Source organism: Bufo bufo, chromosome 4, assembly GCF_905171765.1.
Source record: "Bufo bufo chromosome 4, aBufBuf1.1, whole genome shotgun sequence".
NCBI lineage: Eukaryota > Metazoa > Chordata > Amphibia > Anura > Bufonidae > Bufo > Bufo bufo.
The window spans coordinates 432,846,946-432,871,687 of NC_053392.1; the positions used below are offsets into that span (position 1 = coordinate 432,846,946).

General features: G+C 43.5%; 1 protein-coding gene across 2 annotated transcripts in view; it reads right to left on the reverse strand.

The window, feature by feature from the left end:
• The window catches only part of TMEM181 (transmembrane protein 181), a 223,053-nt gene that overhangs the window by 21,686 nt on the left and 176,625 nt on the right, over positions 1–24,742 (reverse strand). For both annotated transcript variants that reach the window (XM_040429354.1, XM_040429355.1), the window contains exons 5-7: positions 23,977–24,098; positions 7,365–7,484; positions 5,875–5,955 (exon numbers count right to left, since the gene is read on the reverse strand). In XM_040429354.1, the coding sequence (XP_040285288.1) occupies positions 5,875–5,955; positions 7,365–7,484; positions 23,977–24,098 (323 nt within the window). The remainder of the gene's footprint in view (positions 1–5,874; positions 5,956–7,364; positions 7,485–23,976; positions 24,099–24,742) is intronic.

Consider the following 24,742-nt stretch of genomic DNA (forward strand, 5'->3'; position numbering starts at 1 on the left):
GGCTGCACACATGTGCTACATACTACAAAGCCATACTTCTAAAAACTTTACAAACTTGTCAAAAATGGACAAGCCACATTAATGCTTATTAAGGCACATCTATATGTTGTGCTATGTGTGGCTAGTTATCAAACTGCAATTAGTTTTCTCAAAATCTGGTTTGGTTTTTAACACAGTTTGTGAAGCACACCAATACAAGTATCTGGACATTCCTATCATGCTTTCTAGGTCCAACACTGCTTTCAGGTCCCATTGTGCCATAAGGTAAATTTTAAGGGAGCAATCTATAAATCAGTTTGCATGCGCAGGAAACCTGACATCTGTGCAACCAGTACAACCATCTGCTTTGGACAATGCTGAGGGCCCTCACATGTTTCTGTATTCCACCTCACGGACCTTAGATCTTTTTATTTCTGCGGTAATGGAATCAGTCTTCACACTAATTTATTGGATTGCTGTAATCCATGCTATTCTCACATAGGACAAAGTTCTTCCACTCTGCCAATTGTATTTCCTTCTCTCCTTCAACAAGATGGAAAACTATTTGCTATGAATCGGGCCTGTAATATAAATGTGATCCTGGCACTCATCCACCTTGATAAGTCTGCTCTAATGCATGATAAACTCATAATTACACAGGTCTATATCTGGGGTTAAGAGGCCATATTAGTGGGTAGAGCTGGAATAGTGAACTCTGATCTTATGTAGGAATAAAGTACAACTTCATTGTTGAGCTCAACTCACCTGGCACTTATCCTGTCTTCTACTGGGGCGCTTTATTCCCAAGACATTAAAGGTCTTATAAATATTAAAGGGGTTCTTTACCTTTTGCTTACTGATTATCTATCCTTTGGATAGGTCATCAGCATCTGATCGGCAGGTGCCAGACACTCGGGACCCCCGCTGTTCAGATATTTGAGAAGGCAGAAACGCTGGCAGTAGCGTTGCTGCCTTCTTGCAGGTCAGTGGAGGCACGACTAGAATACGTGGCCTGGGCACAGCCCAGCCTCATGGAAGTCAATGGAGCTACTGCTAGTGCCGCTGCCTTCCCAAACAGCTGATCGTCGAGGGGCCAATCAGATGCTGATGACCTATCCAAAGGAGAGATCATCAGTAAGAAAAAAGGTAAATAACCTCTTTAACCCCTTAAGGACGCAGGGCGTACCGGTACGCCCTATTTCCCGAGTCCTTAAGGACTCAGGGCGTACCGGTACGTCCTAACTTTAAAATCGGGATTCCGGCGCCCAGGGGGTTAATCGCAACGGGATGCCGGCTGAAATCATTCAGCCGGCATCCCGTAACAACGCGGGGGGGGGGGGGGGGGGGGTCATTTGACCCCCCCGTATCGGCGATCGCAGAAAAACGCAGGTCAATTCAGACCTGCGGTTTGCTGCGCTTTTTGCAGTTTCTGATCAGAAACTTTAGTGTCCCTAAAATATATATGTTTCACCCCCCCCCCTGCACCCCTGCATGATTTTTTGCCGACTGGTGGTGCAGGGGGGGGGGGGGGAGTTGTGGGGGGGGGGGGGGGGGGGCGGTATCGCGAACCCCCGCCCGCCTCCCCTTGAATAAATCGTTGGTGTAGAGTGGGTATACCAGGGTGCCAGCACATTGCTGACACCCTGGTATAAACGGCTGACATCGATGATGCGATGTCAGCCGTTTAACCCTTTCCATACCGCGGTCCGTACGGACCGCTGTATGGAAAAAGTTAACAGTAAGAGGGAGCTCCCTCCCTCTCCCATCGGGGGGCTGCTGTGCCTTTGCAGCCCCCGATGGAGAGAGCCCCCAGACAGATCCTCTCCTTACCCTTCCCCGTCTGCGCAGTTCTGACCAGTACTGAGCAGACGGGGAGGGTTCCCATGGCAACAGGACGCCGTCTCAGGCATCCTGCTGTCCATGGTGCTGAACAGATCTGTGCTAAAGGCAGAGATCTGTTCAGACAAAGTGTAAGTAAAATACAGTACAGTACAATATATATTGTACTGTACTGTATTATACAGACATCAGAACCACTGGATCTTCAAGAACCAAGTGGGTCTGGGTCAAAAAAAAAGTGAAAAAATGTGAAAATAAAGTAAAAATAAAAAAAAACACATTTATCACTGATTAAAAATGAAAAAAATAAAATTCCCTACACGTTTGGTATCGCCGCGTCCGTAACGAGCTGATCTATAAAACGGTCATGTTACTTTACCCGAACGGTGAACGCCATAAAAATAAAAAATAAAAAACTATGATGAAATTGAAATTTTGCCCACCTTACTTCCCAAAAAAGGTAATAAAAGTGATCAAAAAAGTCGTATGTACGCCAAAATTGTAACAATCAAACAGTCATCTCATCCCGTAAAAATCATACCCTACCCAAGATAAATCGCCCAAAAACTGAAAAAACTATGGCTCTTAGACTATGGAAACACTAAAACATGATTTTTTTTTGTTTTAAAAATGAAACCATTGTGTAAAACTTAAATAAATAAAAAAGTATACATATTAGGTATTGCTGCGTCCGTATCGACCGGCTCTATAAAAATATCACATGACCTAACACCTCAGGTGACCACCGTAAAAAAATAAAAATAAAAACGGTGTAAAAAAAGCAATTTTTTGTCATCTTACGTCACAAAAAGTGTAATAGCAAGCGATCAAAAAGTCATATGCACCCCAAAATAGTGCCAATCAATCCGTCATCTCATCCCGCAAAAAATGAGACCCTACTTAAGATAATCGCCCAAAAACTAAAAAAACTATGGCTCTTAGACTATGGAGACAAACATTTTTTTTGTTTTAAAAATGAAATCATTGTGTAAAACGTACATAAATAAAAAAAATTGTATACATATTAGGTATCGCCGCGTCCGTGACAACCTGCTCTATAAAATTACTAACCATTATCTAACCTGTCAGATGAATGTTGTAAATAACAAAAAAAAAAACGTGCCAAAAAATCTATTTCTTGTTACCTTGCCGCACAAAAAAGTGTAATATAGAGCAACCAAAAATCATATGTACCCTAAACTAGTACCAACAAAACTGCCACCCTATCCTGTAGTTTCTAAAATGGGGTCACTTTTTTGGAGTTTCTACTCTAGGGGTGCATCAGGGGGGCTTCAAATGGGACATGGTGTCAAAAAAAACCAGTCCAGCAAAATCTGCCTTCCAAAAACCGTATGGCATTCCTTTCCTTCTGCGCCCTGCCGTGTGCCCGTACAGCGGTTTACGACCACATATAGGGTGTTTCTGTAAACTACAGAATCAGGGCCATAAATAATGAGTTTGGTTTGGCTGTTAACCCTTGCTTTGTAACTGTAAAAAAAATATTAAAATGGAAAATCTGCCAAAAAAGTGAAATTTTGAAATTGTATCTATTTTCCATTAAATCTTGTGCAACACCTAAAGGGTTAACAAAGTTTGTAAAATCAGTTTTGAATACCTTGAGGGGTGTAGTTTCTTAGATGGGATCACTTTTATGGAGTTTCTACTCTAGGGGTGCATCAGGGGGGCTTCAAATGGGATATGGTGTCAAAAAACCAGTCCAGCAAAATCTGGCTTCCAAAAACCATACGGCGCACCTTTCCCTCTACGACCTACTGTGTGCCCGTACAGTAGTTTACGGCCACATATGGGGTGTTTCTGTAAACAGCAGAGTCAGGGCAATAAAGATACAGTCTTGTTTGGCTGTTAACCCTTACTTTGTTAGTGGAAAAAATGGGTTAAAATGGAAAATTAGGCAAAAAAATAAAATTCTCAAATTTCATCCCCATTTGCCAATAACTCTTGTGCAACACCTAAAGGGTTAACGAAGTTTGTAAAATCTGTTTTGAATACCTTGAGGGGTGTAGTTTATAGAATGGGGTCATTTTTGGGCGGTTTCTATTATGTAAGCCTCGCAAAGTGACTTCAGACCTGTAGTGGTCCCTAAAAATTGGGTTTTTGCAAATTTCTGAAAAATTTCAAGATTTGCTTCTAAACTTCTAAGCCTTGTAACATCCCCAAAAAATAAAATATCATTCCCAAAATGCTACAAACATGAAGTAGACATATGGGGAATGTAAATTCATCACAATTTTTGGGAGTATTACTATGTATTACAGATGTAGAGAAACTGAAACTTTGAAATTTGCTAATTTTTCTAAATTTTTTTGGTAAATATGGTATTCTTTTATGCAAAAAAATTAACTTTTTTGACCCAATTTTAGCAGTGTCATGAAGTACAATATGTGACGAAAAAACAATCTCAGAACGGCCTGGATAAGTCAATGCGTTTTAAAGTTATCAGCACTTAAAGTGACACTGGTCAGAGTTGCAAAAAATGGCCAAGTCCTTAAGGTGAAATAGGGCTGAGTCCTTAAGGGGTTAATTTGTGTAGGACCTTTAATGTCTTGGGATTAATCTGGCTTTCTGTCTCCAACACCTTTTATAAAAGGCCCTGACATTTCAATTCTTTACTTGCCCTACCACTTGTGCATCACTTGACTGATTATAGATATGAAATGTGCTTAGAGTTGGAAACTCCCCATTAATTCAAGAACAGTCCATAAAAATATAGGACTTCTGGCTAGTGTCTGTAATAGGAAATTAAAGTGAACTAGGAGTTTTAATACTGAAGTTCGGAGGCTTGCACCGTTATTAATATTTTATAATTCACTACAAATGCTGCTATGTTCATATTAAATATTGCAAACTCATTCATATCCTGAGCTGGTTCATGCACATCCATTGCATGAGGAAAGGCTGTGTTACAGCCCAAAACGTGTTATGTATTTTGTCAGTGCTTAAAGGGAACCTGTCACCGAGATTTTGTGTATAGAGCTGAGGACATGGGTTGCTAGATGGCCGCTAGCACATCCGCAATACCCAGTCCCCATAACCCTGTGTGCTTTTATTGTGTAAAAACGAACTAACAAACTGCGCATGCGCTAGCTCGCGCATCGCAAGATTACAGCGCTCTATCTTTCTGACGTCGGGGAGCAAGGAGGAGATTCTAAGGATGCGGGGCGATGCTGGGCTCCTTCACGTTGGACTCATCTCCGGGACAGGACTCATCTCATGTTAATTTGCATATGTATCAAATCAGTTTTTGTTTACACAATAAAAGCACACAGAGCTATAGGGACTGGGTATTGCGGATGTGCTAGCAGCGATCTAGCAACCCATGTCCTCAGCTCTATACACAAAATCCAGGTGTTTTAGATGACTGAAATATTGATGACCTATGCTCAGAACAGACCACGAATACGTGATCATTGTTGCCCGACTTCTAGCACACCCACCAATCAGCTGTTTGAAGGGGCCTCTTCATAATATAGTGGCTGTGTTGGGTATTGGAGCACAATGCCAATCCCTTGAACAGCACAGTGAATGTTTACCTGGTGTGTTCAATATAAACATGGTAACATTTAATTCTTTGTGTTATTAGTTTAAGCAGACGGTGATTGTCTATTGTTGTGACTTAGATGAAGATCTGATTCTTTTATGACCAATTTGTGCAGAAATCCATTTAATTCCAAAAAGTTCACATACTTTTTCTTGCAACTGTATAGCCATGACGGATTTGTCATGAACGCCACTGAAATTCAATCCGTTTTCAATTGTGTCAGAGAAGACGGATCCATCCCCATTGACTTACATTGTGTGTCAGGACAGATCCGTCTTGCTCTGCACCACATTACGAACAGAAAAAGGCTGCTTGCAGCGTTCTGTCCACGATGGGAGCGCAACCAAACGGAACACATTTTAGTGCTGAAGCGTTTTCTTCCGCTATTGAGATCCTAAGACGGATCTCAATAGCGGAATTGAAAACGCTAGTGTGGAAGTATCCTAAGTCGTCCACAAACAGTGGTTGGCAGCTGTGACACTGCCGTATGTACTTACAGTCACCATGAAAGTGAGCACAACAAACACAAAACGGAACCAGATTTCAACTTGAGAAAATGTTGGGTTGTAGGTCTTCCACTAAAAGAAAAAGTAAAACACTTTTTAACTTACATGTCAATAGTAAACCACTGTTTGATCAGATTACATGACATTTTATAAAAAAGGGCAAAATCAACAAAAAGTATATTGCAAAATGATCAGTATCACTTGCCCTACTCATTTGACAAGGGGTCTAGAAAGGGCTATCCAAGAGTGAATAAACCCCCTTACGTCACCATTGCAGCCTGCTATTGGCTGCACCTCCTCCTCCGACTGAATTTGATTTCTGGAGATGCAAAGAAAGCAATCCGGGAGGAAACTGTCATCATGGACCAGGTAAATATTCTCAAAATGGCACGTCCGGGCACTGTAGGGAGGGTTATTCACTATTGGGTAAAGCCTTTAAAGTTAGCATCTGATTGCTGGTGGTCGGACACCAATCACCTGTTTAAAAAGCCACCGGCACTCGCAGTAGTGCCACAGCATTCTCGCAGCTTTTCTAGGTCATGTGACATCACATTCAATGATCACATTGACCTAGACTCAGCACAGCCCCATTGAAGTGGATGGGACTGAGCTGCGATACCAAGCACGGCCGGTATCAAATGGACGGTGCCGTGATTTGTGAAAGTGGAGAAGGCCGCACCACTACTGCGGGAGTCGGTGCCTTCTCAAACAGCTCACCAGCGGGGGTCCCGGGTTTCGGACCCCCACAGTTCAGATACTGATGACCTAACCATTTTAAGTTTCATTTATTTCATATGTCTAATCACACTCTGATCTGCAGAGGTTTCCTATTGGCTTTCCATAGTGTGTCGGACACCGCCCACCATGTCAGATATTGATGACCTATTCTGAGGATAGGTCATCAATATAAACAGTCTGCACAACCCCTTTAACTTGTGGTTATGACTTTAGACGAACCTTCAACTATGTAATAGTAATAGAAATGGGTGATAATTCTATAACTATTTCAAAAAAGCATCAAAACTTTTCTTGCACTGACCTGACCTAGGCCATCAATATTAGATCAGTGGGGTCTCACTCTTGGCACCCTTGGGCATCAGTTGCTCCTTTTCATTGTCATAGTTTAATTAGCGGCTGTGCCTAGGATTACAACTCAGTCCTATTCACTTGAATGATATGAAACTGTAGTGAACTATAAAATCAGGCACTACTAAAAGTACAGATAAAGTGTGGTAAACAATGAAGGGAATGTGATATTGATGGCCTATCCTAAGGATAAGTCATACACCGCTTTAAAATATACAGCCGATCACAGTGCCTCTACCTACAAGCATGCATGGGTTTTATTGTAATATGTTTCTCATGTGATAAATACTGCTCTATATACATCTTATGCCAAGTTTCTGAGAGACAAAAGTTAAGCAGCAAAAAATTGACATATGTTTAACATGCTCAGAATGGGTTTAATCAATTGTACTTACTGTAAACGTGACAGCTGTAATGGTGTATCTAAGCTTGTTAAGATTTTCAAAGCGGACATCAAGATTATACTGGGTATAGTTTAAATATCCAAGATGGACTATTATAATTTCGTCACATTTCTGAAACCAAAAAGACTGAAAGCATGAGTATGTACAGTGTAAAGATATTGAATATATTTTTATATAACTATTAAAAGGGAAATGCTAAATTATCTTCAGGCAGCATATTATAGAGCAGGAGGAGCTGAGAAGATTGATATATGGTTTTAAGTGACAAGATTCCATATAACTTGCATTTTATTCATTTACACCAAGCTTATTCTGAACTTTGAAGTCAAGGGGGCGGTCCTATCAGTGATTGACAGCTATCTTTGTATACACAGTCATAGAGGGAACGATGTCAATCACTGATAGGATAACCTCCTTGACTTCAAAGTTCACAATGAGCTTGGCATAAATGGATAAAATACAAGTTTTACTAAATCTTTTCACATAAAACTATATATCAATCTGCTAAGCTCCTCCTGCTCTATAACATGCTGCCTTCGGCTCAGACACCATGTTCAATGTGACAGGTTCCCTTTAAATATACTTTTAGCAGTCTATTACAGTGCCTTGCAAAAGTATTCAACCCCCTTGACTTTTTTTCATATTTTGTTACGTTACAGCCTTAAGTTAAATGTTTTGTTAATCTGAATTTTATGTGATGGATCAGAACACAATAGTCTAAGATGGTGAAGTGAAATGAGAAAAATATATAAATAAAACTATTGTTCAGGAATAGAACACAGAAAATTGGAATGTGCGTATGTATTCACCCCCTTTGTTAGGAAGCCCATAAAAAGCTCTGGTGCAACCAATTACCTTCAGAAGTCACATAATTAGTGAAATGATATCCACCTGTGTGCAATCTAAGTGTCACATGATCTGTCTTACTTATACACACCTTTTTTGAAAGGCCTCAAAGGCTGCAACACCTAAGCAATAGCGTCACTAACCAAACACTGCCATGAAGACCAAGGAACTCTCCAAACAAGTATGGGACAATGTTGTTGAGAAGTACAAGTCAGGGTTAGGTTATAAAAAAATAACCAAATCTTTGATGATCTCCAGGAGCACCATCAAATCTATCATAACCAAATGGAAAGAACATGGCACAACAGCAAACCTGCCAAGAGACGGCCGCCCACCAAAACTCACGCACCTGGCAAGGAGGGAATTAATCAGAGAGGCAGCACAGAGACCTAAGGTAATCCTGGGGGAGCTGCAGAGTTCCACAGCAGAGACTGGAGTATCTGTACATAGGGCGACAATAAGCCTTATGCTCCATAGAGTTTGGCTTTATGGCAGAGTGACCAGAAGAAAGCCATTACTTTCAGCAAAAAACAAAAAGGCACGTTGTGAGTTTGCGAAAAGGCATGTGGGAGACTCCCAAAATGTATGGAGGAAGGTGCTCTGGTCTAGGGTTGTAGCGGGTATCAATACCCAATCAATACTTTTGTACTGGTATCGATTCGATACCGGGATTTGACATTTACCTATACTAGGCTGCACTACTGTGCAGCCTAGTATCAGAGAACATGGCGAGCGTTGATCTCAGTGCGCTCCATGTTCTCCTGAGCAGCACAGGGGAGAAGGAGTCACTATCTCCCTCCCCCCTGTGCCGCTGCAACCAATGAGAGAAGGGCGGAGGAAGGGAGGGGCTGTGGCCACTGCACCACCAATGAAGATAAGTAACTCATTCATACAAATACAGGAGGCAGGTCCCGGCTGCAGAAACACATAGCCGGCACCCGACCTCTATGACAGGGCGCTACGATCCGCGGCAGTTAACCCCTCAGGTGTGGCACCTGAGGGGGTTAACTGCCGCGGATCGCAGCGCCCTGTCATAGAGGTCGGTGCCAGCTATGTGATTCTGCCTACGGCACCTGCCCCTTGTATTTGTAATAAAAAGGTGCCCCCCCCCCAGCATTATAAACATCGGTAGCAGTGGCCAAAGGGTCCCCTACAATCCTCTTCATTGGTGGCAGTGGCAGCTTCTGATCGGAGCCCCAGCAGTGTAATCCTGGGGCTCCGATCGGTTACCATGGTAGCCAGGACGCTACTAAAGCCCTGGCTGCCATCGTAATCTCCCTGCTGCTGTGTGTACTATGCACAGGGCAGCAGGGAGAGTGTGAAATCCTATTCACCCTATGAGAGCTCTATTACGGTGAATAGGGCAAGGGATGAAAAGATCCCAGGTTCTAGCCCCTAAGGGGGCTAATAGTTATTAAAAAAATAAAAAATAAAGTTTATAAAAAACAAAGCACCAAAATATTAAGTATAAATCACCCCCTTTCCAAATATTACATATAAAATATATAAAACAATAAACATATTAACTATTAAAATATTTTAAAAAATTATCCTATGCGGTGAACGCCGTAACAGAAAAAAATCTAATAAAAACTGTGCAATTCGCCATATTTTTGTCACCTTGTCCCCCCCAAAAAAATAGGATCGGACTGTTTGATTATGGGCTGCACGTTCCATAAAATTCGGAATGCACGCTGCCTTTTTGGTGTTTTATTTTTTTCGTGTGGTATCGAGTACCGCAATACTTTTTTATGGTATCGAAATTAAATCAAAATTTTGGTATCGCAACAACCCTATTCTGGTCTGATGAAACTAAAATTTAACTTTTCGGCCATAAAAAAAAAAACGCTATGTCTGGTGCAAACCCAAAGAGCACCCTCCCCACAGTGAAACATGGTGGTGGCAGCATCATGCTGTGGGGAAGTTTTTCAGCAGCCAGGACAGGGAAACTGGTCAGAGTTGAGGGAAAGATGGATGGTGCTAAATACAGGGATATTCTTGAGCAAAACCTGTACCACTCTGCGTGATTTGAGGCTAGCACGGAGGTTCACCTTCCAGCCGGACAATGACCCCAAACACACCTGCTAAAGCAACACTTGAGTGGTTTAAGGGGAAACATGTAAATGTGTTGGAATGACCTAGTCAAAGCCCAGATCTCAATCCAATAGAAAAATCTGTGGTCAGACTTGAAGATTGCTGTTCACAAGCGCAAACCATCCAACTTGAAGGAGCTGGAGCAGTTTTGCAAGGAGGAATGGCCAAAAATCCCAGTGGCAAGATGTGGCAACTGCTCATAGAGACTTATCCAAAGCGACTTGGAGCTGTGTTTGCCACAAAAGGTGGCTCTACAAAGTATTGACTTTAGGGGGGGGGGGGTGAATAGTTATGCACATTGACTTTTTCTGTTATTTTGTCCTATTTGTTGTTTGCTTCACAATGAAAAAAAACAACATCTTCAAAGTTGTGGGTATGTGGGGGGGGGGGGGGGGGGCGGAGCTAGCTGAGCATGATGGTGGACGCTTAACCTCGAGCTCCTCACCGCATCTCCCGGCCATACAGCTTTTTGCAGCACATAGCCTACTCGAATCATGGGCAAACTGTCCAAAGCAAGAAGTAAAGACGCGGAGGGCACCTTGAGACCCCAGAAAACACAGGGGGACCTGACGAGATTCTTAAACAAGCAGATGCCTTCCCCGGCCAGAGCGAAGAAAATGGCGGCGGCTGCTGCCCGCTCTGAGACACAGGAAGACTACTCAGATGGAGGCAGTTTGTGTACTTTCTCCGATGCACAGGGAGCTGTTAAAACACTACCGATCACCCGGTCCTTCCTGAAGCACTCTCTGTCGCAGGCCCTGTCTCCGGTGATGAAGGAGCTGGCAGACATAAAGATGGAGGTACACCAAATGGGGGCCCGAGTTGACTCACTCGAATCCTTCCAGTTAGCTATCGCCGAACACAGCAGAGGGTTACACACCCAAATGAAATCGCTGCGTTCGCAGCTAAATAATGCCTACCTTAGCCTGGAGGACCAGGAGAATAGGGGACAGCAAAAAAATGTCAGACTTAGAGGGATCCCGGAATCCATACCTGCTGAAGAGCCCTCGGACTGCGTTTGCCAAATCTTTTCAATGCTAGTGGGGCAGGCGCATGCAGACGCCATTATTATTGAGTGTGCACACAGAGCCTTGGGACCTAAGCCAGCAGAGGGAGACCCGCCGATAGACACGGTCTGCGCACTCCTGAATTATCTAGACACAGCGGAGATCCTCAAAAAGGCGAGAGACAAAGAGGACATTTTGCTGGACACTCACAAGATACAGATCTTTCAAGACCTGGCAGCTAGCACACTTGCTGACAGCGGAGTTAAGAGCAAGGAAATTGCCTACGAGATGGCTCTTTCCCTTTGGCCTGAGCACTTCTATTAAGGGCCGGCAGTACACAGTGCGCCATCCGGATGACCTGCCAAAGATTTGGGAAGCCCTAGAGATATCACCTATGGACATTCCAACATGGCTGCCTGTGTCTGCAGCAGAAGACCTTCCTCGTCTGCCCTCATCTGAATCCTGGGCACTTCCACCTAAGCACAGGTCGGCAAGGAAGAAACAGGCCTCCGTGGACTGACAACTGCCTCTGTGAGGGGTAACAAGCCATCAGATGCAATGCTATGTTCTCTCTCTTGGGCTTATAGCCCATGTATCTGCGAACCGCTGAGCTTTTGTTAACATTATTATAAGTGGATTTGCTATACCTAGACAGATGATGTGGAGGCGTGGGTATGGATCACGGGATATAGTACTGTATATAGCCATAGAATGCTGGGTGTGGGGGAGAGATTGTTAAGCCAGACTAGACCCTTCGAATAGTCCTCTTTTAACTATCATGTGGCAAGACTCTCCCTCAGGCCCTGCAATAGTCTAGGCATTTGTTATCCTGTGTTCCTCTATAATTCCATGTGTCATCATGTGTTTTCACATGTTCTTTTTTGGGTTACATATGTTCCAATATGTTTTCTTCTGTTCTTTGACCCGAGTAGGCCAATAATGGCCCTTATACTGGCCGGAGGTGTGCGGAGTCCCTGGTCTTGTTGGGCTCTTCCACTGATGTTCCCCCTCCCGGCCCTGTATCATTTAACAGTACCGGCGCTATTGCGCAACGTTGCGCTGTTAGAGCCTGAAGGCTCTCTTTTCTCTTCTGTTTATATCACTGTCCCTTCCCTTCCCCCTTCTGTCGACCTACTTAATGATATCATTGAGGTTTAAAATGATATGGCTGATATAACTGTATGCACGCTTAATGTTAATGGTATGAATATACCCCAGAAGAGAAGCCAGGTATATCACACCCTTAACAGAGAACACGCTGACATACTCTTCTTGCAGGAGACTAACTTCCGGCATCTACATGTCCCAAACATGAACAGTAGAAGCTTCCCTGTCTGGTACCATTCTACCTATTCCTCAGCTGCTCGTGGTGTCTCTATTGGTTTGGGCAAAAACCTACCTTTCATCCTGACGGCTAAGATGGAGGATCCTCTTGGGAGGTATTTATTTGTCAAGGGGAAAGTCCTTAATAGTACCATCACTATGGCGAATGTCTACGCCCCAAATGCTAAACAGGTTCCGTGGTTCATGCAGATACTGGCCACTCTAAGGGAATTTATGGAAGGCTTATTGATCTTGGGGGGTGACTTTAACCTGACTTTAGATCACAATATAGATTCCACCTCAAAATCCCCATCCCGCTCTAAGAAACAGATATGTAGACTCCAGTTAGCTCTGTCGAACCTGCAAATCTCAGATGTCTGGAGGATCCTCAAGCCGCAGGCGGAGAGACTACACGTTTTTCTCACAAGTACATGGTACATACCAGAGGCTGGACTACATCCTTATGTCTAACAGTTCACTTTCCTCTGTCACAAAAGCAGAAATTGGTACTTCCACTATCTCTGATCATGCTTTGGTTAAAGTTAAGTGGAAATTGACAGATTTACCCCCAAAAGCGTGGACGTGGCGGCTTAACACCACACTCCTTGAGGATGAAGCTAATAAGACCCAGATAGAACAGAAGATCCAAGATTATTTTAATACAAATGACAATTCCCAAACTCCCATGCCCATGGTTTGGGAAGCTCACAAGGCGGTTATTAGGGGTGAATTTATTAGTTTAGGCTCCAGAGTGAAGAAACAAAGGTCCCAACAGTTAAATTCTCTGCTGATGCAGATATCTACCCTGGAAACCCTGCACAAGGCCAGACAGTCTGACAAAGTGCAATCTGCGCTTAGAGCCTTACGCCATCAGGTTAAAGACCTACTTAACATTAAGCCAGCCAAAATATTGCAATCACTACGATTTAAATATTTTTGTCATGGGGATAAAGGTACTAAGGTTATGACTAACCTCTTAAGAGCTCAAAGGAGTAAAACTTTTATTCAAGCTATTAAAAACAAGACGGGGAAAAGGGTAACCTCAACTCCAGACATAGCTAAGGAATTTTGCAGTTTTTATTCATCACTATATAACATTGAAAGAGAGAAACGGGCAGCAGGGTATGATCAGAACCGTTTGGGTGGACACAGATTCTTTCCTTGAATCAATCTCGATGCCCACTTTATCAGCGGAGGATAGATCTGCACTGCTGAGTCCTGTCACAGTTGAGGAGGTTGATAAAATTCTGGGGTCTATACCTACGGGTAAGAGCCCAGACCCGGATGGATATCCCATCTATTATTATAAGAAATTTAAACATATTCTGTCCCCTTATTTTAGGAGGCTCTGTAATGACCTGCTACGAGGCTCCACCCTCCCTGCCCAAGCACAAGAAGCACATATTCCCATCATCCATAAAGAGGGGAAGGATCAGGAGCTGTGTGGTAGCTATAGACCCATATCTCTCTTGAACACTGATCTGATCTGAAATGGTGGGCCAAGGTGTTAAGCAATAGAATCGCCTCCTTGCTTCCTAGCCTGATTGGTAAGGAACAGGTGGGATTTGTGTTGGGCAGGGAGGGGAGACACAATGTTAGTAGAGTTGTGAATGCTGTTGCCCATGCTCACTCTAAAAAAGTACTTTTGGTTCTCCTGGGGACAGACGCGGAGAAAGCGTTCGACAGAGTTAACTGGATGTTTATGCAGAAAACTTTAGGAGCATTTGGGTTTCCAGACAGGTTTATACAGGCGATATTTGCAATGTGCTCCTCTCCCTCGGCCCGTATATTGGTGAACAACATGCTATCGGACTCCTTTGGCATTGGAAGTGGTACCAGACAGGGATGCCCGCTGTCCCCTTCACTCTTCATCTTGGCTATGGAGACGCTACTGCTTAAATTCAGACAGACCCCTGATATTCGTGGCCTGAAAATAAACAAAACTGAACGCAAGATGGCAGCATTTGCCGATGACTTGTTGTTGTTCATCTCAAACCCAGAAGAAGCCATGCCATCTGTCATGAATATTTTTAAGGCGTTTGGAGAGGCGTCTGATTTTAAGATTAACTTCGACAAGTCAGAAGCTTTAGGCATCTCTATTTCACCTCCCCAGTTGAGAAGAATTAGAGATAGGACTCCTTTTAAATGGCCTCCCAAGGCCATTAAGTATCTAGGAATCATGATACCTGCCAACACGAACTTGTTATACCAACTTAACCATGTCCCCTTACTAGCTAAAATACAATCTACCTTAGCAGGTTTCTCAAAGAAAATGCTCTCTTGGCTAGGTAGGAAGAATGCTTTAGTCACATTTATCCTTCCCCAGCTACTATATCTATTTAGATCTCTCCCGATCTCAATCCCTGGTGCGTTTCAAACTAAGCTAAACTCTATCTTTGGTCAGTTCCTTTGGGATGGAAAAAAAAAGCAAGACTTCCCTATTCACTCCTTACCAGAAATAAGAAGCAGGGGGGGGATGCATCTCCTTACCAGATGTTACCTCATACCTACAGGCCATACACCTGGAGAGATGGTTATCCTTGACGCACCCTGACCCACTCCCTATCCATGCTGACATGGAAAAATCCCCTCCTGGTATTCCCCTCCATTACCGAATAACCAGGATTTACCATATGACATACTCAGGAGTACAATCCGTAGCTGCCAAAATTCAGAGGAGCTCAATATGGGGAAGGATAAATTGTCGCCCCTGATACCTCTCCATGTACTACCACAGATACTGGCAAAACGCCCTTTAGAGGTTACTAAAATTTGGACGTCTGTGGCTCACCTTCGACTAGGTGACCTGGGTCGATCTAAGGCTACTAGTGATTTCTACACGGCTATCACAGGCAGTAGTGATATACCTGGGGATATACTGCAAATATGGGACTTCGAGAAATCCTGTGACAAAATTCGGAAATCCAATCATCTCCCTCTGCCATATCCCACGTGGCTAGAAAATTATACATTGCTCCCTACCTTACCAAGTAAATGCTTATCTGTGGTATATAGACAGATATCGGGTAATAAGAGCCCTCAAGACCCCACGTTCTTAAATAGCTGGGAGCGAGAGTTGAATATAAAATTGGATAATAGTAGCAGAGCAAGTATTCTGGCCAACTCCCACGGGTTCTCCACCTGTATTAGAATCCAGGAGAATTCCTATAAAACACTATCAAGGTGGTATAGGACCCCGGAGTTTCTCCACAGAATAAATATATCCCCCTCAGACAAATGTTGGAGATGCTCTTCAGGTGTTGGGAACATTTCACACATTTGGTGGTTCTGCCCCAAGATGAAAGAGTTTTGGTCCAGAATTGAGGATATTATTAACACGGTATGCCCTGAGAAGGTCAAACTTACGGCCCCGCTAATATTGCTTTGGCTTCCAGAGGGGAGTTTTAGACCAGGTAAAATGAACCTGGCTACCCACATGATTACTGCAGCTAAACTGTTGATTCCGCTAAAGTGGAAAGATGAAAATCCCCCGCCGTTAGAGATGTGGTATGAGAAGATGACGTATTTGTGCCGTATGGAAGAGATGATTGGTTGGGAGACCAAAACCAGAAAAGCTTTTCTCCGAGTGTGGCAGCCGTGGTTAGCGCATGTGATAAGAAAGAGGGAATTAGATATGCAGGATTAAACTCAGCGATAAATTAGGGGTATACAAAGACTCAAGGTGCCATTAGTATTACTATAGAGTTTACTGCCTCAGGTCAGAATGTGCTATTGGTCGACCCCCCCTTCCTCTTTATAGTTACACTACTATTTCCTGTTCTTCAAAGGACTGATTATTCGGTTGTCAAACATTTGATTTGTGTCTTGTCATTACATGGAGTATTCCATGTCTCCTGTGTTGTCAGACATAAGCCTCTGAAGCAATATTTTCTCTTCACCTACCTCTTACATGGACCCAGTTTTGTAGTATGTGATAATGCACTGTCATGTAATTCTTGATCTCTTTTGGACAGACTGTTTAATGTAAGTGTATGCTTATTATTATTGTCACAAAACTCAATAAAAAGAGATTTGTTAAAAAAAAAAAAAAAGTTGTGGGCATGTTCTGTAAATTAAATGATGCAAATCCTCAAACAATCCATGTTAATTCCAGGTTGTGAGGCACCAAAAAATACGAAAACTTTTGCAAGGCACTGTCAGTAAATGAATACAGAAAGGAAATAAGAAGATGGGCTTGGGCAAGAAGTCATAAAAGAACAGCTTCAATATAACAAAAATAATTTTGAGCTCTGGTAAGTGCTGCAGCCTCTTCCTAGCCAGTGACGTCACGCTCATCACATGGGCTAAGTGCAGCTCAGTCTCATTCAATGAACCTGAGCTGCAATAACAAGAACACTTGCTATACAATGTACAGCACTGTGCTTGGTAAGCTGTGGGGAAGCCATATTGCTCATGGGAGCACCATGGTCGTACATGTATGGCAGCAAACCAAGGTTTAAAGATGCCATTGGGTTGCTGCCGTTTTACACAACATACACCCAAAGGAATTGTCCATGATTCGTAATAACGTCGATCAAAGACTTTTAACCCCTCAGATGCCATGGTCATTTATAAATCCATGGTCAAGTGGAAAAATCCCCTAGAGAAAATAAAAAATTTAAAATAAAAGGTTTTAAAAAAATAGATAAAATGTAAATCACCCCCTGCTCCCCATATTAAAAATAAGCAATAAAAAAAATGCCTAAACTACTAAAATATAAATGTATTAATCCTGTACAGTGAACGCCCTAATAGAAAAAAAAAGGCTGAATAGCCTCTTTTTCGTCGCTTCACCTCCCAAAAAAGTGAATTAAAAGTGACTAAAAAGTCACACACACCTCAAAATAGTAACATTAAAAACTACAGATCACTCCGCAGAAAATAAATCCTCACACAGCTCCATAGACATAGCTATAAAAAAATAGGGCAATGTAAAGAAAGAATTGTTTCCAAATTTATATAAATTGGTATCACTGTAATCACATTGACATGGAGAATGAAGGAAACTTATCCATTTTACTGCATTAGGCAACTCAAAAAATAAATTAAAAAAACATAAAAAACTTTTTTTTTTTTTTAAATCAGATCATTTTTATTGAACATTTTACAGTGTAAATACACGTTTTTCCACAATACATACAAGGATGACATAGAGACATATTGTCCATAGGACTAATAACAAAAAGGGCACCAAATTATGTGTATTAATCCAGTTCCAATCCAACCCCCCCTCCCCATCCCACCCCACCCTAACCTACAAAATACTAAGGCACATTTTTAAACATTTCTATTCAGACATCGAAACGACAGCCATGGATCCCACAATTTTTCAAATTTCGCTGGACATCCACGCTTCTGGTACACCATCCGTTCATAACTCAGCATTGTGTCAACCGCACTTAGGAATTCGCCTAGGATTGGCGGCGCTGTCTGTATCCAATGTAGGGCTATTAACTTCCTAGCGACATATAACATTCTCCCTATAGCTATTTTATGCACCTGCCTAGTGGCCAATTCAGAGACATATCCTAACACACACACTTTCGGGTCAGAGGGTATTCGTACCTTGTATACATCCTGTATTGTCTGACGTACCAACTCCCAGTATCTCCCTAACCTCTCACACGTCCACATCATATGCAACAGATCTGCAGACACCACAGAACATCTTGGACATTCATCCGTGGGTCTGAACCCTATACGAAACAAAAAAAACCGGTGTTTTGTAGACCCTATGGACAATAAACAGTTGCGAGAGTTTACGTCCTTCACTCAACGAAGAGAGAGGTATCGCCTCCAGTATGTCAGACCATTGGTCATCGGTTAATTCGCCAACATCTTTCTCCCATTTACTTTTAGCCGTAAGAGGATGTGACATTAGAAACTTCTCAAGCAGCAACTTGTATATACAGGAAATCATACCTCTCCTCGCCCCCCTGGACAGAATCTGGTGCAGTGCAGCATCTCTCCCAGCCACCACAGTCGTACCTTTAAATGTGGAGTTGTATGCATGTCTCACCTGAAGGTACTTATAAAAGTGAGTTCTAGGCAGATCATACTTCTCTTGAAATCTGGCAAATGACATGAACTTCTTTTCCTCCAAAAGATGGCCCAACCTCAGAATACCCTTCCTTTTCCATGCCCCAAACTCAGACAGGGAGAGGAATTCCGGCAGCACAGGATTGCCCCACAGTGGAGTATATTCCGTATTGCCGAAAACCCCCCTCAGGAGCTTGACCTTATTCCATACAGACTGCATCAAATGTCCCAAATCGCCCATCGGACCACTCCTTCCAGCCCCCCTAGTCTCAAGGATCAGCATTAGGTCATTAGAGGACAAGCAATGTTTAAACAACTGACACGACATCTCACTCGACTCCAGTTCCATCCACCCCTTAAAATGTTGGCATTGTGTAGCCAGGAAGTACACCCAGGGGTTTGGCACTGCAAGGCCCCCTTCTGTTTTAGGATATTGCAACGTTTCAAGCTTAATTCTCGGTTGCCCCTTCCGCCATATGAGCTCCCTGAAAGTAGCATTGATAGGAACAAATTTGGATTTTGACAGCCAGACCGGGGAGTTATGTAGAACATAGAGTAGCTGGGGCATCAACACCATTTTAATGAGATTAGCTCTTCCCGCCACCGACAGATATAGTTTACACCATGCCTTAGTCTTATTACGAAATTTGATAACCAACGGGTCAAAATTAAGGCGCCCAAAGTCTCGGATTTTCGGAGATATATGAATACCCAAATACTTAAAGGTCGTTACACATGGAATATTTCTGTCTCTCACTGTCTGTGATTGCACTTGCCCGTCGAGCAGCATAATCGCCGACTTACTCCAGTTAATAGTCAGACCCGACAGATCCCCAAAGCAATCAATGATTTTCATAGCCGCTTCCAACGATGGACCAGTATCTCCCAGAAAAAGCAAGGTGTCATCTGCATACATCGCCACTTTATTATTAACTTTCCCATATTGGAACCCCCGGATGTCCATTGATTTACGAATTGCTGCGGCTAATGGCTCAATCGCAACTGCAAATAGCAGAGGCGACAGCGGGCACCCCTGTCTAGTACCCCGACCCAGACAGAACTTGGGGGACACCCCTCCATTCGCCCTGATACATGCTTCGGGCTTAGAGTAAAGCACCCGAACCCAGGATATATACTCATCTCCAAATCCCATATACGCCATAACTCTCCACAGGAATCGCCACTCAATGCTGTCAAAGGCCTTGGCCGCATCTAATGAAAGGATAGCTCTATCTCCAACATTATCAGCTGGAAGTTGAATACTGGCAAACACTCTTCTAATATTAATTGACGTTGATTTCTGAGGCATGAAGCCAGTCTGGTCAGAGTGTATGATAGACAGAATCACTTTAGACAGACGCATGGCCAAGACCTTTGCAAGCAACTTAACATCAGTGGAGAGTAACGATATCGGTCTATATGAGTCAGGGAGAGAGTGATCCTTGTCCGGTTTAGGAATGACTACTATTACCGCCTCCTGCATAGACGGAGGAAGCTCCCCCCTCTCCTTGGAACAATTGAATACCTTCAGAAGTTCCGGGAGCAACACTTCCGCAAAGGACTTATAAACTTCCGCCGGAAGCCCATCCAAACCCGGAGCCTTGTCATTAGCCATAGCAGCCAATGCCGCCTTCAATTCTTCTAGCTCAATCGGCTCCTCTAACCGCATACTGTCTTCCCTAGAAAGCTTAGGAAGATCTAAAGTGGCCAAAAAGGTGTCGATCTCCTCATCTGAGCATGTCACCCTGGAAGCATACAGGGAGGAATAAAAATTATTTAGTATATTCAGAATGTTATCCGTATCACGCCTGAGGACGCCACCAGCATCTAACAGGCCAGATATACATTGTGATCCTTGCTGCGCTTTTGCGATAACAGAGAGCATATGGCCTACACTCTCACCTTCAGTAAAAAATTGCTGCTTGTAAAACAGTCGTTTCCTCTCTGCTACCTCCAAAAGGTGACACCTCAACTCCTCCTGCCTAGTCTTCAAGGTATTGCTTGTCATGATAGAAGGATTTAACACAAAAGCTTCCTCCGCTATCTTCATATTGTCATGTTTCTGCCGATCAAGCTCTCTAGATTTAGATTTAATCCGACTGACTGTTTTAATAAAGGATCCTCTGAGGAAGGCCTTCATCGCATCCCAGACGACTAACGAAGACGCAGTCCCTTCGTTTATACAAAAATATTCCCTAAGGGATTGAAGCATATCGGACGGGTCCCCCATCAGTTTTAACCAAAAGGCATTAAGTCGCCAGTATCTAACCCCCGGCCTGGCTGTCACAGAGATATCAAGGGCGATGCTAAATAAGGAATGGTCAGATAGGGTCCTAGAAAGATACTCTGAGGTCTGTACAAACGGGAACATATGAGCATTTACCAGACCCAGGTCTATACGCGACAGGGAGCCATATGTCGAGGAGCAACACGAGTACTTCCTGTCCAGGGGGTGGGTCTCTCTCCATACATCCATCAGGCCTACTTCCCTCAGTATTCTTGCAAACGAGGTTTCACCCGTACTACTACCACTAGGTGTGATCTGGCATCTATCAAGCGAACTGTCGAGTACATTATTAAAATCTCCCACTATTAACATTGGAAGTTCAGGAAACTCTGCCATGAATTCTATAAGCTTCCTTAAAGGCACCGAGGAAAATGGTGGGGGTATATAGATTGTTGCTAACACCATTCTCATCCCTTGGACCACACAATGCATTCCTATAAACCTTCCCTCTTCATCCACACATACCCTCAGGCATTCAAATATGATATTCTTATGAACTAAGATACTAACCCCCCTGGAATGCGAGGAGAAGACGGAATGCACCGAATAACCCAACCACGGCTTTTGCATGACATGTATAGATTGTTTGGTCATATGCGTTTCTTGCAAGCATATTATTGCCGGCTGATATCTAGACAGGTAACGGAACAGACCGTGTCTCTTTGTAGCATCCGCCATTCCCCTCACATTCCAGCTAAGTATTCTCGTAACAGGTCCCATAAGAATGCATACATATATAAAAGTACATTTGAGATCTACAACTTTCCACCTCCCAGCAGCCGCGGGGAAAAACAATGTTAAATACCAGATTACAGATTCCCATCTCTTCTCTTTTTCCCCCCCGGACAAAATATACCAGGACTGTACGTTTCAGCATTTTAGAATTGCCATCATAAGCACCTTTAACGATAATAACCCCCGCTATTCCCATCCCCCCTCCCTCCCCCCACCCAACTATCCCTCCCCAGGCAATGAACATATACAGCATAATTAGATTCAGTAATGAACTTGGGGCCAACATAGTGAACCTGGCCCAACAGCGCCTGAAGCAGCACAGCATCCAGCACGATACCGTACGCAGGCACATTAGAAAGGTGGGGAGCAGCCTCGGGCGTATGCTCTACCCACAAATTCCTTCAGCAACCGGCTAAAGAAAAAAGAAAATGTCCACAACGGTGGGTGGACGGTCCAGTGGACATCAGAACTTCAATCAGGAGCAGGAATGTCCAACAGTCTCAGGTGTCTGTTGATGGAATCCTAAGGCGACGCTCATTTTGATCCAGCCACTTGACCGCAGCGTCCGAGTCCTCAAAGAACACCGCGGATCCAAACGCCACCACCCTGAGCCTGGCCGGGAACATCATGGAGTACTGTACTTGCAAATCTCTCAGCCTCCGTTTAATCTCCACAAAGCGAGCTCTTTTTTTCTGTACATCCGACGAATAGTCAGGGAACAGAGACACCTGAACTCCATTAATTTTTAAATCAGGATGAGACCTTGCGGCCCTCAGTATAGTGTCTCTGTCTCGATAGTGCAGGATTTTGGCCAGTATTGGACGTGGCGGACGTCCTGGCGGCAAAGGCCTGGTGGGGACCCTATGTGCTCGTTCCACAGCATAAAGTGCAGAGAGTCCTCTATCACGGAATTTTTCCGCAAGCCATTTTTCAATAAAATCAGTAGCCTCTGGGCCCTCAGATTTCTCAGGAATGCCCACCAGCCTTATATTGTTGCGGCGAGAGCGGTTTTCTAGATCGTCTGTTTTAGCATAGAGTGCCGCTATATCCTTTGACGCAGCCCGGCTCTCTCTCTGTAGGGTAACAGCCCCATCTTCCAGATCCGAGACCCTCCTCTCTACCTCTGAGGTGCGTTCAGCCACTTTATGCAGGTCATGACGGATAATGGACATGTCCGCTTTTAGACTTCCAATATTAATATTCATGTTCTGGAGGGTGGCGTTGCAGCAAGCAATAGCTGCCATCACATCTTTCAAGGTGGGCTCAGGGGCATTAATCACTGGCAGGCACTTCTCAGTGCTGCACCCGCTGACACTCGCCCCCCCCTCATGCTGAGCTGGGAATTGCTGGTCGTCATTACAGGGGCCATCTTGTTCCCCTAAGCCTTCCTCCACTTGTGCCAGGGTGTCCCCTCCTTCTCCCCATACCTGACTGGGGGACTGGTGTGACTTGTGAGCGAAGCGCTCTAGCCGCGCTGCCGCTCCCTGACTCACCGCCGCCCTCAGATCAGGCCACTCTTCCTCCTCAGCGCCATCTTGGGATTTTGCCTCTCTGTCCTGCCGGCTCGGCGTTTTGCCTCTCTTTGCAGGCATAATGATTTTTCTCAGCACCGGACCGCTTGCTGGCTATGTCCCCCGCTCCTTCAGGTGTTGTAAGGATATATCTCCACCGTTTTAGGTATTATAGACAGGATACTTGCCGGAGCTAGTGCGGCATGCGTCCTACTCCATGCGCCGCTAGGCTCCGCCCCCCCATAAAAAACTTTTTACTCAATTTTACCCCATTTGGAATTTACTTCCAGCGTTACATTACATCATGCAATATAAGAAGGTGCCATTAGAAAGTACAATGCAGTAAACAAGCCCTCATATGTGAATGGAAAGGCAGGGAGTAAAAAAGGGAAAAAGACCTAAAATTGGCCCAGTTCTTAAAGGGTTACCTCCTGAAAAACTCCTTTAATATGATTTATTGCTTTAATAGTGCATTGGAAATTCTTGGAGAGTTCCTTTATATACCGCCTGGAATAACTGTATAAAGATGCCCCTAGTCATCGAAGCGGCACTGCTAACCTGAATAGTCACAATCATAAATCTTCCATCTCTTCCGGCTTGACATTACATTCCTCCTCCTGAATGACTATTTAGGTCAGGGGCTCCGCCCCCATGACTATTATCCCATATCCCCAACACACTACAATGTAAATTCATTTTCTACATAATGCTGAAACTAACAAACTTTACTTTGAAAATAGACAGCACCTTATGATACATACCTGTGCACAACTAAGTGTCCTTGGCCGGGAGTGCTCCTTGTTATCTACATAGGACACTGTTGCATCAGAAGACACACCATGTATTTTCACAGATATTGTAAAATTGTTCTGGAAGCTGGAGTCTATATACAGGATGAATACACAATCAGGTGGGAAAACAATTGCATTATTAATAACAATAATTAGAAAAAAAAAAGTTTTTGTTTTTGTAAAAGTACTGTGAGCTATGCACGAAACATTAGGTACACTTTTATCACCCAATAAAGTAAAACTATCTGTACACTCATTCTTGAATTACACTTTGGCAGAGTTTTGGACTGTTGGAAGGCTATGTTCGTCTGTGTTGAAGGCTCTATTAGAGGCCTCTGTTGCAGATTCTGTTAAAAACACAGGACAAAACATTTTGTTGGGTAAAATGACGAGTTTTCAACTGGAAACCCGACATATCCCATTATAGTCAATGGGGGCCGTCGAGCGCCACTCCTTATAGCCATTTGACGACTCCAACTTTTCCATTATTTTTGTTGTTCTGCTCCATAGTGGAGCAGGATAATTGATATTGAAGCACTAGTGAGAATCTGGATTTAAATGACCCCTGTAAATCGCATAAATTCAATGGATGATGAAAGACACAGACCATTTATTTTATAGATTCTATAACATAGGTGAATTGGTATAATGATACCAAATGTTCACATTTTTGTTTTAAATAGAGATCAGAAAAGCGTCAAAAACACCTCTGCTGATTTGTCTTTTCAAGCGTCTG